Raw genomic sequence first — 13,756 nt, forward strand, 5'->3', positions numbered from 1 at the left:
GTTCCTGGTCAGCTGGGGAAATATTGACTCCCAGGCCTTCCCAGCCAGAAAACTGGTTGGAGGATAGGAATCTATGAATTGCGGTATAGATTGTGTCTGTGACCCCAAAATTACCTTTACTGAGTTTTTTACTGACATTTTGTGTTTCCTAATCCATTGCGCTAATATTGTGTGACATAAAATATTGGTACTACCACCATTATAGGCTGCAGGAGATCTACTGAGACATAGAAATGGAAATGGGTGCTAATAGGCTGCAGGAGATCTGCTGAGACATATAAAGGAAAATGGGTGCTAAAAGGCTGCAGGATATTTGCTAAGAAAAAGATATATAAATGGGTGATAATAGGTTGCAGGAGATCTGATAAGAAGAAGGGAGGGTGTTGAAAAGAAGCAGCTTATTAACACCCATCCCCCCTTTTTTTATCTTCTGCAGTCTATTAGAATATATTTCCTCTGCTGAGAATAAAATGGTGGCGGAATTATTTTTTCCTTTAATTCATTTTTTTTTTCTTACTAAGTTGTGCATTCATGTACCAAAAACCAGAACATTATAACCACCCACCAGAACATTAGGGAAACCATACATAACATTATAACCACCCACCAGAACATTATGATGAGCCACCGGAACATTATACCCACCCACTATAACATTATGAAGACCCACCAGAACATTATGATGACCCACCAGAACATTATATCCACCCACTAAAACATTAGGACCACCCAACATAACATTATCTAATATTGAGTAGGTCCCTCTTTTGCTGCCATCAAGGCATTGACTCCACCAGTAGGGATGGGCCGAACAGACACCTGTTCGGTTGGCACCAGAACTTCCGAACACCACGAAAGTTTGGACCCGAATAACGAACCTCATTAAAGTCAATGATGTCATGCCTGAGGACTGACCACCACGTCCACTTTTGCCTATGGACACATTTGTTGCTGGCCCCCTTACAGTGCCAAAGGAACGTCTGCCTCTCCTTGTTGTCCTACCAGACAATATTGGGAGGGAGGGGGCGGTGCTTATAAGCAAATGTAAAAAAGAAGTTGAAATCTGTACATAGATGCACTTTAATAAATGTAAAGATGTGTATGGTGCACTTTAATTTGAGTACTCACACTACACAGACACACTCCACAGATACACTATAATATACTGAAATATAATGCACCAAACGTACAGTGACGCACAGAACTATATGGCGTTAAACTGGCAGTAATGCACACAAAAGTAAATGGCGTTAAACTGGCAGTAACGCATAAAACTATATGGCTTTAAACTGGCAGTAATGCACACAGTACTATATGGTGTTAATCTGTCAGTAACACACACAGGACTATATGGTGTTAAACTGGCAGTAACGCACAAAACTATATGGCGTTAAACTGTCAGTAACGCACACAGAAGTAAATGATGTTAAACTGGCAGTAACGCACAAAACTATATGGCGTTAAACTGGCAGTGATGCACACAGAACTATATGGCATTAAACTGGCAGTAACGCACACAGAACTATATGGCGTTAAACTGGAAGTAACGCACACAGAACTATATGGAGTTAAACTGGCAGTAACGCACACAGAAGTAAATGGTGTTAAACTGGCAGTAACAAAATCAAATAGACGGTGTTCAACCGTCACTACAGTGACACTAAAACGAAACTGTCCCTACTCTAGCTATACACTAATGTAAAGATTACTGACACGGACAGTGTCCAATCATGACTCGGACAGTGCTCTGCGCCCTGATTGGATGAAGCTTCTACTGCTTCAGCCAATCAGGGCTTGCAATGCATTGTGGTCGGTTCGGGGGGCCGATCAAACGGTCAAACGACCCGAACAGTAAAAGTTCGGCCCGAACCGTTCGCCCATCCCTATCCACCAGACAAAGCATCACACTGCCTGCACCGGCTTGTCTTCTTCCCATACTGCATCCTGGTGCCATCTCTTCCCCCGGTAAGTAATGCACACACACACACCGCCATCCATATGATGTAAAAGAAAATGTGATTCATCAGACCAGGCCACCTTCTTCTATTGCTCCGTGCTCCAGTTCTGAGGTTCACATGCCCATTGTAGGTGCTTTTGGCTGTGGAAATGGGTTAACATGGACACCCTGACCATTCTGCAGATACACAACTCCATACACAACAAACTGCGATGCCCATTTTATTTTTGCTTTCAACACATCAACTTCAGGGACAACATGTTCACTTGCTGCCTAACATATCCCACCCACTTCCAGATGCCATTGCAATGAGATAATCAATGTTATTCACTTCACCTGTCAGTGGTCAGAATGTTATGGATGATCGGTATACACACAGCTCCCTACTGTCCCTGATTTGGAACAAAGTCCCTCTGTTCCTTTTTCCTCCTCATTTGTCCCTCATTTTTGTCTGATCGTGTTTCCCAGTGTTAAACCTTAGATCAAAATCCTAAATTGCTGCATTTGTACATTTGAAAAGCCAATATAAAGGAATAGTAGTGGTAAAAAAAAAGCCCTTATGGGTTTAACTAATCATTTTTTTGTGTGTTAATTCTCCTTTAAGGGGTTGTGGTGGCAGGGGGCGTGTCCTATGCCTACATACTTTTGCTAGTAGGTGTCCCTCATTCCCATCTCAAAAAGTTGGGAGGTATGTGTATACAGACAGCACATACACACATAGCACAAGGCCCTATTCACAGTATGAGATGGTTATTGGGGCTGCAGTTCCTCTCAGGTCCACAAGGCGGTGACCTCACTTCTATCCAGGCTGGAAGTGTCTAGTAATACAGACAGGAAGTGATGTCAGGTACAGACAGGAAGTTCCGGGTGAGAGGTGAGTTGGGAGGAAGTAGAGAGGAGACATTGCTGGACCTGGTAACAGAGAAGGTAATAAGATCTTATTTTCTATTTACACCCAGTAACCCCCCAGTCATGTCCGTCCTCTTCCTCCATAGTCACTGTGATGTCTTTTATCTCCAGCAGATGATGATACACACATATATAGTGTGGAAACCTAGATTAACCCCTTCAGGGTCAGAACATTTCCCCACTTATGAGGCTGGAAATTTCTCTTCATTTTGGAGATAAATTCCAGTAATATCTTCTTAACAAACAGCACTGACATTAAATAGACAAGACAATGACCATCCTGACCATACATGGCCTACAAAGGGCAATTATTACACTACACAGACAGGAAATGGATAATCATTACAATATGCAGCCAACACAATGATGGAGTGCAGGGGTCAGGAATATGGAGCATAGAGCCCCTTACATTGCTGGTCAGGAGGAAGAAAACATTCCCCAGCCTGCCATGAAGAATATGTTCCATCATTGGTGTCAGAGGGAGGGAAATACTGAAGGTTCTGAGAGAAGTAGAGGAGCTGAGGGTTTAGTAAAGCTGAAAGACTTTAGGGGCATCTGAAAAGATAATGTAACGGAATGCGTAGTCAGACTGCAGGGCTCTAAGGAAATAGGGGGCTCAGGGGACTCTGAGGGACAGATGTGGGTCTCTGGGTCTATGATGACCCTCCCACCCCACCTGTACCTATTTTTTCAGACCTTACAGCAACCTTAACCATCTTATTGTCTCAGTGGTCACGTGATTTTTTTTTGGAATATCGAGTAAGATGAAGAAAGACATTCCTTCATTTGTTGGTGAGCACTTGTTCTTAGAGAGGTTCTGTTTCAGCAGCAAAACAGTTCAGAAAGGAAACAAACCCAACAAAGGAAAGGGAATCTCGGATCCAGCAGGCCAAAGAGATCCCGGGTCCTCCAAGATGTAACACAAACTAAACAGTCCAGACTAAACTTGTTCCCATGGGGGCAGTAGTTCTAAAATGTACAGCAACCCTCCTATTACCCCCCTCACATACACATCCTATTATTGTGTGACCAACACCATCCAAATAATTCTTACTTTCATTTCCCAAAGTTATCCGTCTACAAGGAGACCTGTATAGATCAAATGACGGCACGAATGAGGATGGAGGAGGACCGGAGTCACATGACTGAGAAGATACTAAACTTTACCCTGGAGATCATCTACCTGCTGACCGGAGAGGTGAGGAGGATTCTGGGAGGTCACATGACATCACTCTTATTTCTATTAATAAAACGCAGACCTGACCAGAGAGATGAGGAGAACTCTGGGATTCTAACATGATATTCCTAATGATTTTCCAATGCAGAGATTTCCTCTTCTGAAGTCAGGTGCTCATATGACCATCACAGTGCCTCCATGTGACTCCCTAAAACCTGAGAGACACAACATGCAGAAGATTCTAGAAGTCACCAAGAAGATGATGGAGCTGCTGACAGGAGAGGTGAGCGGTGCTGGGAATTCTGGGACATTATCCAGTAACAGACAAGGGATGTGTCTGGATGGTGACTGTATCATTGTGTGTGTCAGGTTCCTATAAGGTGTCAGGATGTCATGATGGACAATCAGCCGCCCCTCACATCACCGGGTAAGAGGAGACTTTATTGTAAAGGAGAGAGCAGTATGGAGGGTCCACCTAGATCCCCCATCACCTGATAAACACATAGAAACAATGTATTCAGTCAGTGTGTGTGTTTCCTACAGATGGATCCAGTAATGGGAACCCACCAGAGAGATGTCCACCTCCTCTGTATTCCTGGGATTCCACACAGGAAGATCACACCATCCCTCATCATCTTCAGGTAGATTAAGAACAATCACTTATTGTTCTGATTTATACACGGCATGTTTGTTACAATAAATGTTTTATTTAATATTCAGAGTGGAAACCTTGAGGATTATAATATTGTTGTTAAAGAAGAGTATAAAGAAGAGGATGAGGAGTATGGAGTGATGGAGGAATTTTCAGGACACAAGTATATGATGGAGCCACCTAATACCAGGAACCCACCAGAGAGATGTCCCCATCCTCTGTATTCCCGGGATTCCACACAGGAAGATCACACCATCTCTAACCATTACAAGGTTGGTGGGACAGAGCATCTAGAACATGGACTCATAGAAAAGATGTGTGTATTTTTTTAAGTGAGATTATATTTTAAAGATTATATTTTCTCTCAATTTATTGGTTTAGGGTGAAGTTCTGATAGATATAAAAGTTGAAGAAGCAGAAAGGTATGTGAGGGATGGTCAGCATCTGTCTATGGAGGAGGATGGAATAACAGGGACATTTATAGAGGAGGACACTCCTACAGAGATCAGCACAGGTGGGTCATTAACACTAAATACATTCCTCCCCCCATACTGCTCACTGATTTGTCCAGAGTAGAGCAAGGATTGGGTGATATCAGCCTGTAATAAATACCCTGGTCACTTTCCTGAGTTGTGTTCCCCATCCTGTATTCCTGTATTTGTCTTGGATAATCTTCCTTCTCTGTGCTACAGACACAATTTATGTATCTAGTCTGGATTTAGGGAGATTTCTGGGTTCAGCAGGCAGCAAATTGTTGATTTTTCCCATAGATGTTGCTCTACATGAGCATATGCTTTGGGTCTCTGCCCCAAGCTCGGGTCTAGCTCTGACAGAACAATTCTCCCAGGGTTACTTGCTAGGCTGTTTTCTGGCTGTGCCAGGTGGAGGGATATGTCTGTATAGTCTCAGACTGAAGTCACTGAGTGTAGTCTCAGGAGATGGGAGGCAGCGGTGTGGGACCTCTGCAACTTGTGTCATGTAAACATTTAAGCTTCCACTGATTACTGAATACCAATATTATGATTCCTGACCCTTACACTCTACACTCTATGTTGTTCATTTCATCATGCTGATACTGTATAGTCCTAACTTTGTATAATATATATATATATATATATATATATATATATATATAGAGAGAGATAGAGATATATATATATATATATATATCTCTATCTCTATGTATATGTGTTGTGCATTACATAGGCCTTACTTCTTTTTTGCTCCCTTTTTATAGCAGCTGATGATTTGATCTAGCACAGACTTTTACATGTTGATAATAATGTGATAACGTCCTCAAACTTTGGAATCGTAAACAGAAAGTGATAATGAGGGAGGAGTCAATAACCCAATGATGGTGGTCTTCAGGATCAGTCCAGTCTTCACCTTGGTTGTTCTCCCCCCATCCTCACTCTCTGACCTCTGGTGGGGCTCAGCCCCACTGTTATTCATGACTAAATCATGGACTAAATAAGGAAGTGCAGGACTTCTTGTGTTGGGAAGATGGCAATGAGTGATAGGAGTGGGAACACTCGTCCTATAATCCCCTCATCACTGTCACTCCTATAAAAGACAGTTCTCGTTGTTTCCTCACTCTCTGACTAAGGTCCATGAATAAAGAAATGAACTGGTAGGAGATCAGAGGACCCATTTACTAGTTACCTTGAGGGGGAATTGTAAGATCCTCAGAGACAAAGCTGCCTGATGTGAGTGGAGTCCTGGTTTAGGGGAACCAATCTGCTTATGTCTAGTAATAATCTTTTTATTTCTATTTTAGTAGATGGACGGGAGATGAGGAAAACCTCAGAGGATTGTCTCACTATGTCTCCAGACTGTAAAGTAGAAGATGAAGGCATCACACAGTATAGTCCAGGAGAAAACCCAGCGACCTCAAGTGTCCATCGGGCACCACACAGTGTAAAAGGACCAGCGTATTCCTCTTATCTTAAGGAAACTCAGAGTGTGAGGAACAGTGCTGTCCTTCCAACAGATAAGAGGCTTTCCTGTACTGACTGCGGGAAGTATTTCCGTTCTAAATGCAATCTTGATATGCATAAAAGAACTCACACAGGTGAGAAGCCATATTCCTGTCCTGTCTGTGGGAAATGTTTTTCACAGAAGTCCCATCTTTCCATACATAAGAGATTGCACACAGGGGAGAAGCCGTATCCCTGTCCTGAGTGTGAGAAATGTTTTTCAGACAAGTCCAATCTTTACAAACATCATAGATCTCACACAGGGGAGAAGCCGTATTCCTGTCCTGAGTGTGGAAAATGTTTTTCACGGAAGTCTGATCTTTACAAACATCAGAAATCTCACATGGGGAAGAAGCGTATTCCTGTCCCGAGTGAGGGAATTGTTAGTCACTGAAGTCCTGTCATCCTGTATATCAGGGATCCCACACAACCCTCGAGGTGTATTAGTGCCTTGAGTGCGGGAAATGTCTTCTATATGAATGTTGCTGGACATCACAGCTCTCAGGTGGGGAAGAAGCACACTCTGATATACACCTCAGATATACTCCATGGCTGATCTTCATCATGTAAGAAACAGTTCATAAGGAGATCAGAGATCACCAAAGACATGGATGAAGTGTTGTACCGTGTTGGCCATTGATAGCAGTAGAAGAATAAAAATTGAGTCATTACCTTTTCATTGGCTGAGCACATTTTGTAGTGTAAGTTTTCACATAGACCTTAGAGGTCTATTTTTAAATAAAATGATTTCAACAAGTTTACCAACATTTACCCATCTCTGAGGTATTTATTTCATATAGTGATTTTCTATGATCATCAGTTCCATCTAACATCCATAATGTAGTAGTTTTCATTTTTACTGATGGAGATATTTCAGAAAAAAAAATACTTCATTATGGCCACTAGATGGAGCTGATGCTCATAGGAAATCATTGTGTTAATATACAATCAGATTTTGTAACGTCTGGAGAAATGCTTGCTGTGATTATAATGTGAATTGGGCACCCCAAAATCTCTGTGAGAAGAACCAGGGCAGCCATGTTGTTTAGAATTTAGAGGTGATGTGTATATCCTTTCCATGTGCACCTTACTGCAAAGGGTGGTTATAGATTGGGGTGGTTGTCACCTATCTTCACAGCTTGTAGGCAGATTTGGTGGAGGGGGGGACACTGGATGCTTTCAGCTGTCATTGTGCTCTTGCTGGGCGTCCATTGTGTCCTTTATGGAGGAGCAGACTCTCTCCAGGCAAACATTCCCTTAATCTATCCACTGCTAGATGTGCTCCAACCTGGAGACACTGGAGACTAAAGAGTTAGGAGCGCAGTATATAGAGGAGGCTTGGCGTGGGCACTGCGGCTTACACATATATTTACAAATGTGTGACTCCACAACACCTTCCAGTGGGCCTCCTTCAACCCATACCCAGTAGAGAGAGGCCCTGGACCCACCTGTCTTTGGATTTCATTGTGGAGTTACCCAACTCCCAAGGCAACACAGTTATCCTTATGGTGTCTGACTGCTTCTCGAAAATGTCTCATTGTATTCCACTTAAGAAGTCGCCCACTTCTAAAGAACTGGCTTCCATTTTTGCTCGCTAGATCTTTCGCTTACATGGGCTACCCAAAGTGATTGTCTCGGACAGGGGTAGTCAGTTTGTGTCCCGGTTCTGGCGAGCCTTTTGTGCACAGTTGGGTATTCAGCTTGCTTTCTCCTCTGCGTATCACCCGCAGTCTAATGAGGCCGCAGAATGAGCCAATCAGTCCTTGGAGCAATTCCTATATTGCTATATTTCTGACCATCATAACAACTGGTCAGACCTCTTACCATGGGCGGAGTTTGCTCACAATAGTGCCTTGAATTCTGCTTCCTAATTGTCACCGTTTATGGCGAACTATGGTTTGGGCACAAGTCCAGGAGGCTTTGCGACATGCTAACGATAGGTACAGACTCCATGCTGACCGCAGACGTCTGCCTGTGCCTTCCTACCAAATTGGGGACAGGGTCTGGCTGTCATCTCTCAACCTCCTACTTCGTGTTCCCTCTTTGAAGTTCGCACCTCGGTTTATTGGGCCTTTCCGTATTCTTCGCAGGATTACCTCAGTGGCTTATGCATTAGACCAGGGGTCCTCAAACTTTTTAGACAGGGGGCCAGTTCACGGTCCCTCAGACTGTTGGGGGGCCGCACTATAGTTTAAAAAAAATATGAACTAATTCCTAAATTCCTATGCACACATCTTTTTTGTAGTGCAAAAGAATAAAAGAATGAATAATAAATAATAATATATATATAGGGGATGGACAGGGGGACAGAGGGGTGGACAGGGGGACAGAGGGACAGTGGGGTGGACAGGGGGACAGAGGGGTGGACAGGGGGACAGTGGGGTGGACAGGGGGACAGAGGGGTGGACAGGGGGTCAGAGGGGTGGACAGGGGGACAGTGGGAGGGACAGGGGGACAGAGGGGTGGACAGGGGGACAGTGGGGTGGACAGGGGGACAGTGGGGTGGACAGGGGGACAGTGGGGTGGACAGGGGGACAGTGGGGTGGACAGGGGGACAGAGGGGTGGACAGTGTGGTGGACAGAGGGGTGGACAGGGGGACAGTGGGGTGGACAGAGGGGGGGCAGTGGGGTGGACAGGGGGACAGTGGGGTGGACAGAGGGGTGGACAGTAGGGGGGACAGTGGGGGGGACAGGGGGAAAGAGGGGGGACAGGGGGACAGAGGGTGGACAGGGGGACAGTGGGGGGGACAGAGGGGGGACAGTGGGGGGGACAGAGGGGGGGACAGTGGGGGGACAGAGGGGGGACAGTGGGGTGGACAGGGGGACAGTGGGGTGCTCACCTGTTCGTAGGCTGTTGCTTGAAGCCTCCGCTCTCTGTCACTCTTCGCGCCTCCTGTCTCCGTGCGGCGTGCGGGACTGTGCTGGGAACTACACTTCCCAGCATGCAGCGCAGCACACGGAGCCCTCCATTACTGGTGTGGGGGAGGCGGCTTGGGCGGAGCGGAGCGGATATGCTCCCTGCCGAAGCCGAGCCGACCTGGCCCCGGCCCGAGCCTGGATTGTCAGGAATCCGGCCCTGGGTCTGTTGGGCCGGATAAATGTCCTCGGCGGGCCGCATGTGGCCCGCGGGCCGTAGTTTGAGGACCCCTGCATTAGACCTTCCTTCTAATATGCGTATCTCAAATGTATTTCATATCTCCTTATTAAAACCTTTGGTCTGCCAACAGCAGTGATCTGCTTTCCATAATCCCGGGAGGACATCTCCTGCAATTTTCAAACTTTTAGCTGCATCCCAAAACATCCTTATCAGTCCATTGATAGGACACAGTAGAACCTCTTACCCAAATCAACCAACATCACAACAAAGCATGGCAGACAGGCAACCCTTTGATTTAGTCCTCTTAAACCTCATTACCAGAACCTAACACAATACACATCCCAGTCTGACTCTAATAATCATCATAAATACTTCAAGTCCAGACTTAAGTTATTGTAAATGATCACCTTCTAAAAACAACCCATTCAGTTTAACACAAAAAAGAAAGGCAAAATATTTTGTATAGATCTAAAAAAAAAATTCTAAATACCTTTTTGTCCCCTTTTATTATAAGTGATCACATCCCCTCTGTTCTCAGCTGCATAAGAGCTGGGGGAGGAGAAGAAGCAGCACATTGAGACTACCAGTGAATGGCTGTGCAGAGGGGGCGTGTCAGGGCAAGTCTGATCATTAGAGGAGAGCAAACTGAGTTCCCAGCACAAAGTGTTGAATAGAGAGATCTGGATGCCGCACACCGGATGAAGTAGAAAACTTGTCTTTATTATAAAATTAGGACCATCAGAAGTACAAGACAATCATGCGAGATGTACAGGAACCACTGACGCGTTTCACACTCGGAACTGAGTGCTTACTCATAGCTGGCACAGCTAGAGAACTGACCACGGTGTGCCCTCCTGTTTAGTGTGGTCAGTTTTTTAATAGGAAAGCAGCGGGACTGGCAGGAACAGGAGACTCTCTCAGACAAGTACATGGTACAGCAGCCACATGTCGGGAAGGAAATGTTGGGGTAACAAACACTTTAAATAATTAGAACAGCAAGCAGATATCCGTCCTCGATAATAGTATCAGACTCATTGCCTATCATAAATAGTTCAGCAGGTAGAATAGCCGAATACAAATTTCTGGATGGCTGTTATGGAATATTTGTCAATGAAGATTTCCGAGACGACCTGTCAAATATGCCAATATCCAATATGGATGCGCTAATTTGCCCATGCGCAGTAGCGAATGACGCGCAATGGCGAATCTTTGTGTGCGACAGAGCATTGGCACATGCAAAGCATTCTAATTGCCAGTGCCCACTGGCCTATATAAGGACAGCAGTTCCTAAATTGCTGGCTCTACACACACAGCCCTAAATGCTGAGCTCCAAAAACATGGGTCTACATAAACAGCCCCACACACAAAGCACCAAACACAGCTCCACACACATCTCTACACACACAAAGCTCTACACACCCGGCTCACACACAGCCCCACACACACACACATGGCACAACACACAGCTCTAAACACAAAGCACTGAACACAGCTCCACACACACAGAGCCCCACACAAAGCTCCACATACAGCCCTGCACAAAGATCTACACACACAGCCCTACACTTAGCCCCCACATACAGCCCCAATTACAGCTCTACACACACAGCTTCACACATAGCCCCACACACACACAGCTCCACGCATAGCCACACACACAACTCTACACACAGCCTCACACAAAGCTCTACACACAGCCCCGCACAAAGCTCCACACAGAGTTCTATAAATAGAGCCACACTTTGCCGCACATACAGCTCCATACACAGACCAGCACAGAGCTCACACAAAGCTCCACGCATAGCTCCTCACTTAGCCCACATAAAGCTCCACACACCGCTCCACACACATCCTCTCACACAGCTCCATGCAGCCCCACACATCCCCTCAAACAGCTCCTCTCACACAGCTGCTCAAACAGCCCCACAAACATCCCCTCACACAGCTCCACACAAAGCCCCACACATCAACCCCCCACACAAAGCTCCTCACACATCCCCCCACACAGCCCCACACAAAGCTCCTCACTTAGCCCACATAAAGCTCCACACACATCCCCTCACACAGCTCCTCACATAGCCCCTCACAAATCCCCTCACACAGCCCCACACAAAGCTCCACACATAGCTGCTCAGACAGCCCCACACAAAGCTCCTCACTTAGCCACATAAAGCTCCTCACACAGCCCCCCTCACACAGCTCCACAAACATCCCCTCACACAGCTCCTCACACAGCCCCACACACAGCTCCACACAGCTCCTCAAACATCCACACAAACATCCCCCCACACAGCTCCACACACAGCTCCACACACATCCCCTCACACAGCCCCACAAACATCCCCTCACACAGCCCCACAAACATCCCCTCACACAGCCCCACACACAGCTCCACAAACATCCCCTCACACAGCTCCACACACAGCCCCACAAACATCCTCTCACACAGCCCCTCACATCCCCTCACACAGCCCCACACAAAGCGCCTCACTTAGCCCACATTAAGCTCCACACACAGCCCTACACACATCTCCACAAACATCCCCTCACGCAGCTCCACACACAGCTCCTTACACAGCCCCTCACACAGCTCCACAAACAGCCCCACACACAGCTCCACACACAGTCCCACAAACATCCTCTCACACAGCCCCTCACACAGCCCCACACAAAGCTCCTCACTTAGCCCACATTAAGCTCCACACACAGCCCTACACACATCTCCACAAACATCCCCTCACGCAGCTCCACACACAGCTCCTTACACAGCCTCACACACAGCTCCTCAAACAGCCCCACAAACATCTCCTCACACAGCTCCACACATCTCCACACATCTCTCTCCTCACACAGCCCCACACATCCCCCCCCACACAGCTCCACACATAGCTCCTCACACAGCCCCTCACAAAGCTCAACACTTAGCCCACATAAAGCTCCACACACAGCTCCTCGCACAGCCCCACAAACATCCCCTTACACAGCTCCTCACACAGCCCCACACAAAGCTCCTCACACAGCCCCACAAACATCCCCTCACACAGCTCCACACATAGCTCCTCACGCAGCCTTACACACAGCTCCACACATCCCCCCACACAGCTCCTCACACAACCCCACACAAAGCTCCTCACACAGCCCCACATAAAGCTCCTCACATAGCCCCACAAACATCCCCTCACACAGCTCCTCACACAGCCCCACAAACATCCCCTCACACAGCCCCACACAAAGCTCCTCACACAGCCCCACAAACATTTCCTCACACAGCCCCACAAACATTTCCTCACACAGCTCCACACACAGCCCCACACAGCTCCTCAAACATCCCCTCACACAGCCCCACACAAATCTCCACACATAGCTCCTCACTTAGCCCACATAAAGCTCCATATACAGCCCCACACACATCCCCTCACACAGCTCCACACATCTCCTCACACAGCTCCACACATAGCATAAATGATTTTCAGACAAGTCCAATCTTTACAAACATCATAGATCTCACACAGGGGAGAAGCCGTATTCCTGTCCTGAGTGTGGAAAATGTTTTTCACGGAAGTCTGATCTTTACAAACATCAGAAATCTCACATGGGGAAGGAGCGCAGTATACAGAGGAGGCTTGGTGTGGGCACTGCGGCTTACACATATATTTACAAATGTGTGACTCCACAACACCTTCCAGTGGGCCTCCTACAACCCATACCCAGTAGAGAGAGGCCCGGACCCACCTGTCTATGGATTTCATTGTGGAGTTGCCCAACTCCCAGGGCAACACAGTTATCCTTATGGTGGTTAACTGCTTCTCGAAAATGTCTCATTGTATTCCACTTAAGAAGTCGCCCACTTCTAAAGAACTGGCTTCCATTTTTGCTGGGGAGATCTTTCGCTTACATGGGCTACCCAAAGTGATTGTCTCGGACAGGGGTAGCCAGTTTGTGTCCCGTTCTGGCGAGCCTTTTGTGCACAGTTGGGTATTCAGCTTGC

At 46.5% G+C, this 13,756-nt stretch overlaps 2 protein-coding genes across 2 annotated transcripts in view; one reads left to right on the forward strand and one right to left on the reverse strand.

The window, feature by feature from the left end:
- The window catches only part of LOC141121670 (uncharacterized), a 271,996-nt gene that overhangs the window by 42,295 nt on the left and 215,945 nt on the right, over positions 1–13,756 (reverse strand). The window lies entirely within an intron of this gene.
- On the forward strand, positions 2,742–7,442 carry LOC141121686 (gastrula zinc finger protein XlCGF66.1-like). The gene is made up of 8 exons (XM_073611390.1): positions 2,742–2,884; positions 3,936–4,064; positions 4,192–4,326; positions 4,413–4,470; positions 4,587–4,684; positions 4,764–4,967; positions 5,077–5,209; positions 6,473–7,442. Exons 1-8 carry the CDS (start codon positions 2,798–2,800, stop codon positions 7,063–7,065), a joined length of 1,437 nt encoding a protein of 478 aa, XP_073467491.1. The 5' UTR covers positions 2,742–2,797; the 3' UTR covers positions 7,066–7,442.

This window comes from Aquarana catesbeiana, unplaced genomic scaffold (genome assembly GCF_042186555.1).
Source record: "Aquarana catesbeiana isolate 2022-GZ unplaced genomic scaffold, ASM4218655v1 unanchor228, whole genome shotgun sequence".
Lineage (NCBI taxonomy): Eukaryota > Metazoa > Chordata > Amphibia > Anura > Ranidae > Aquarana > Aquarana catesbeiana.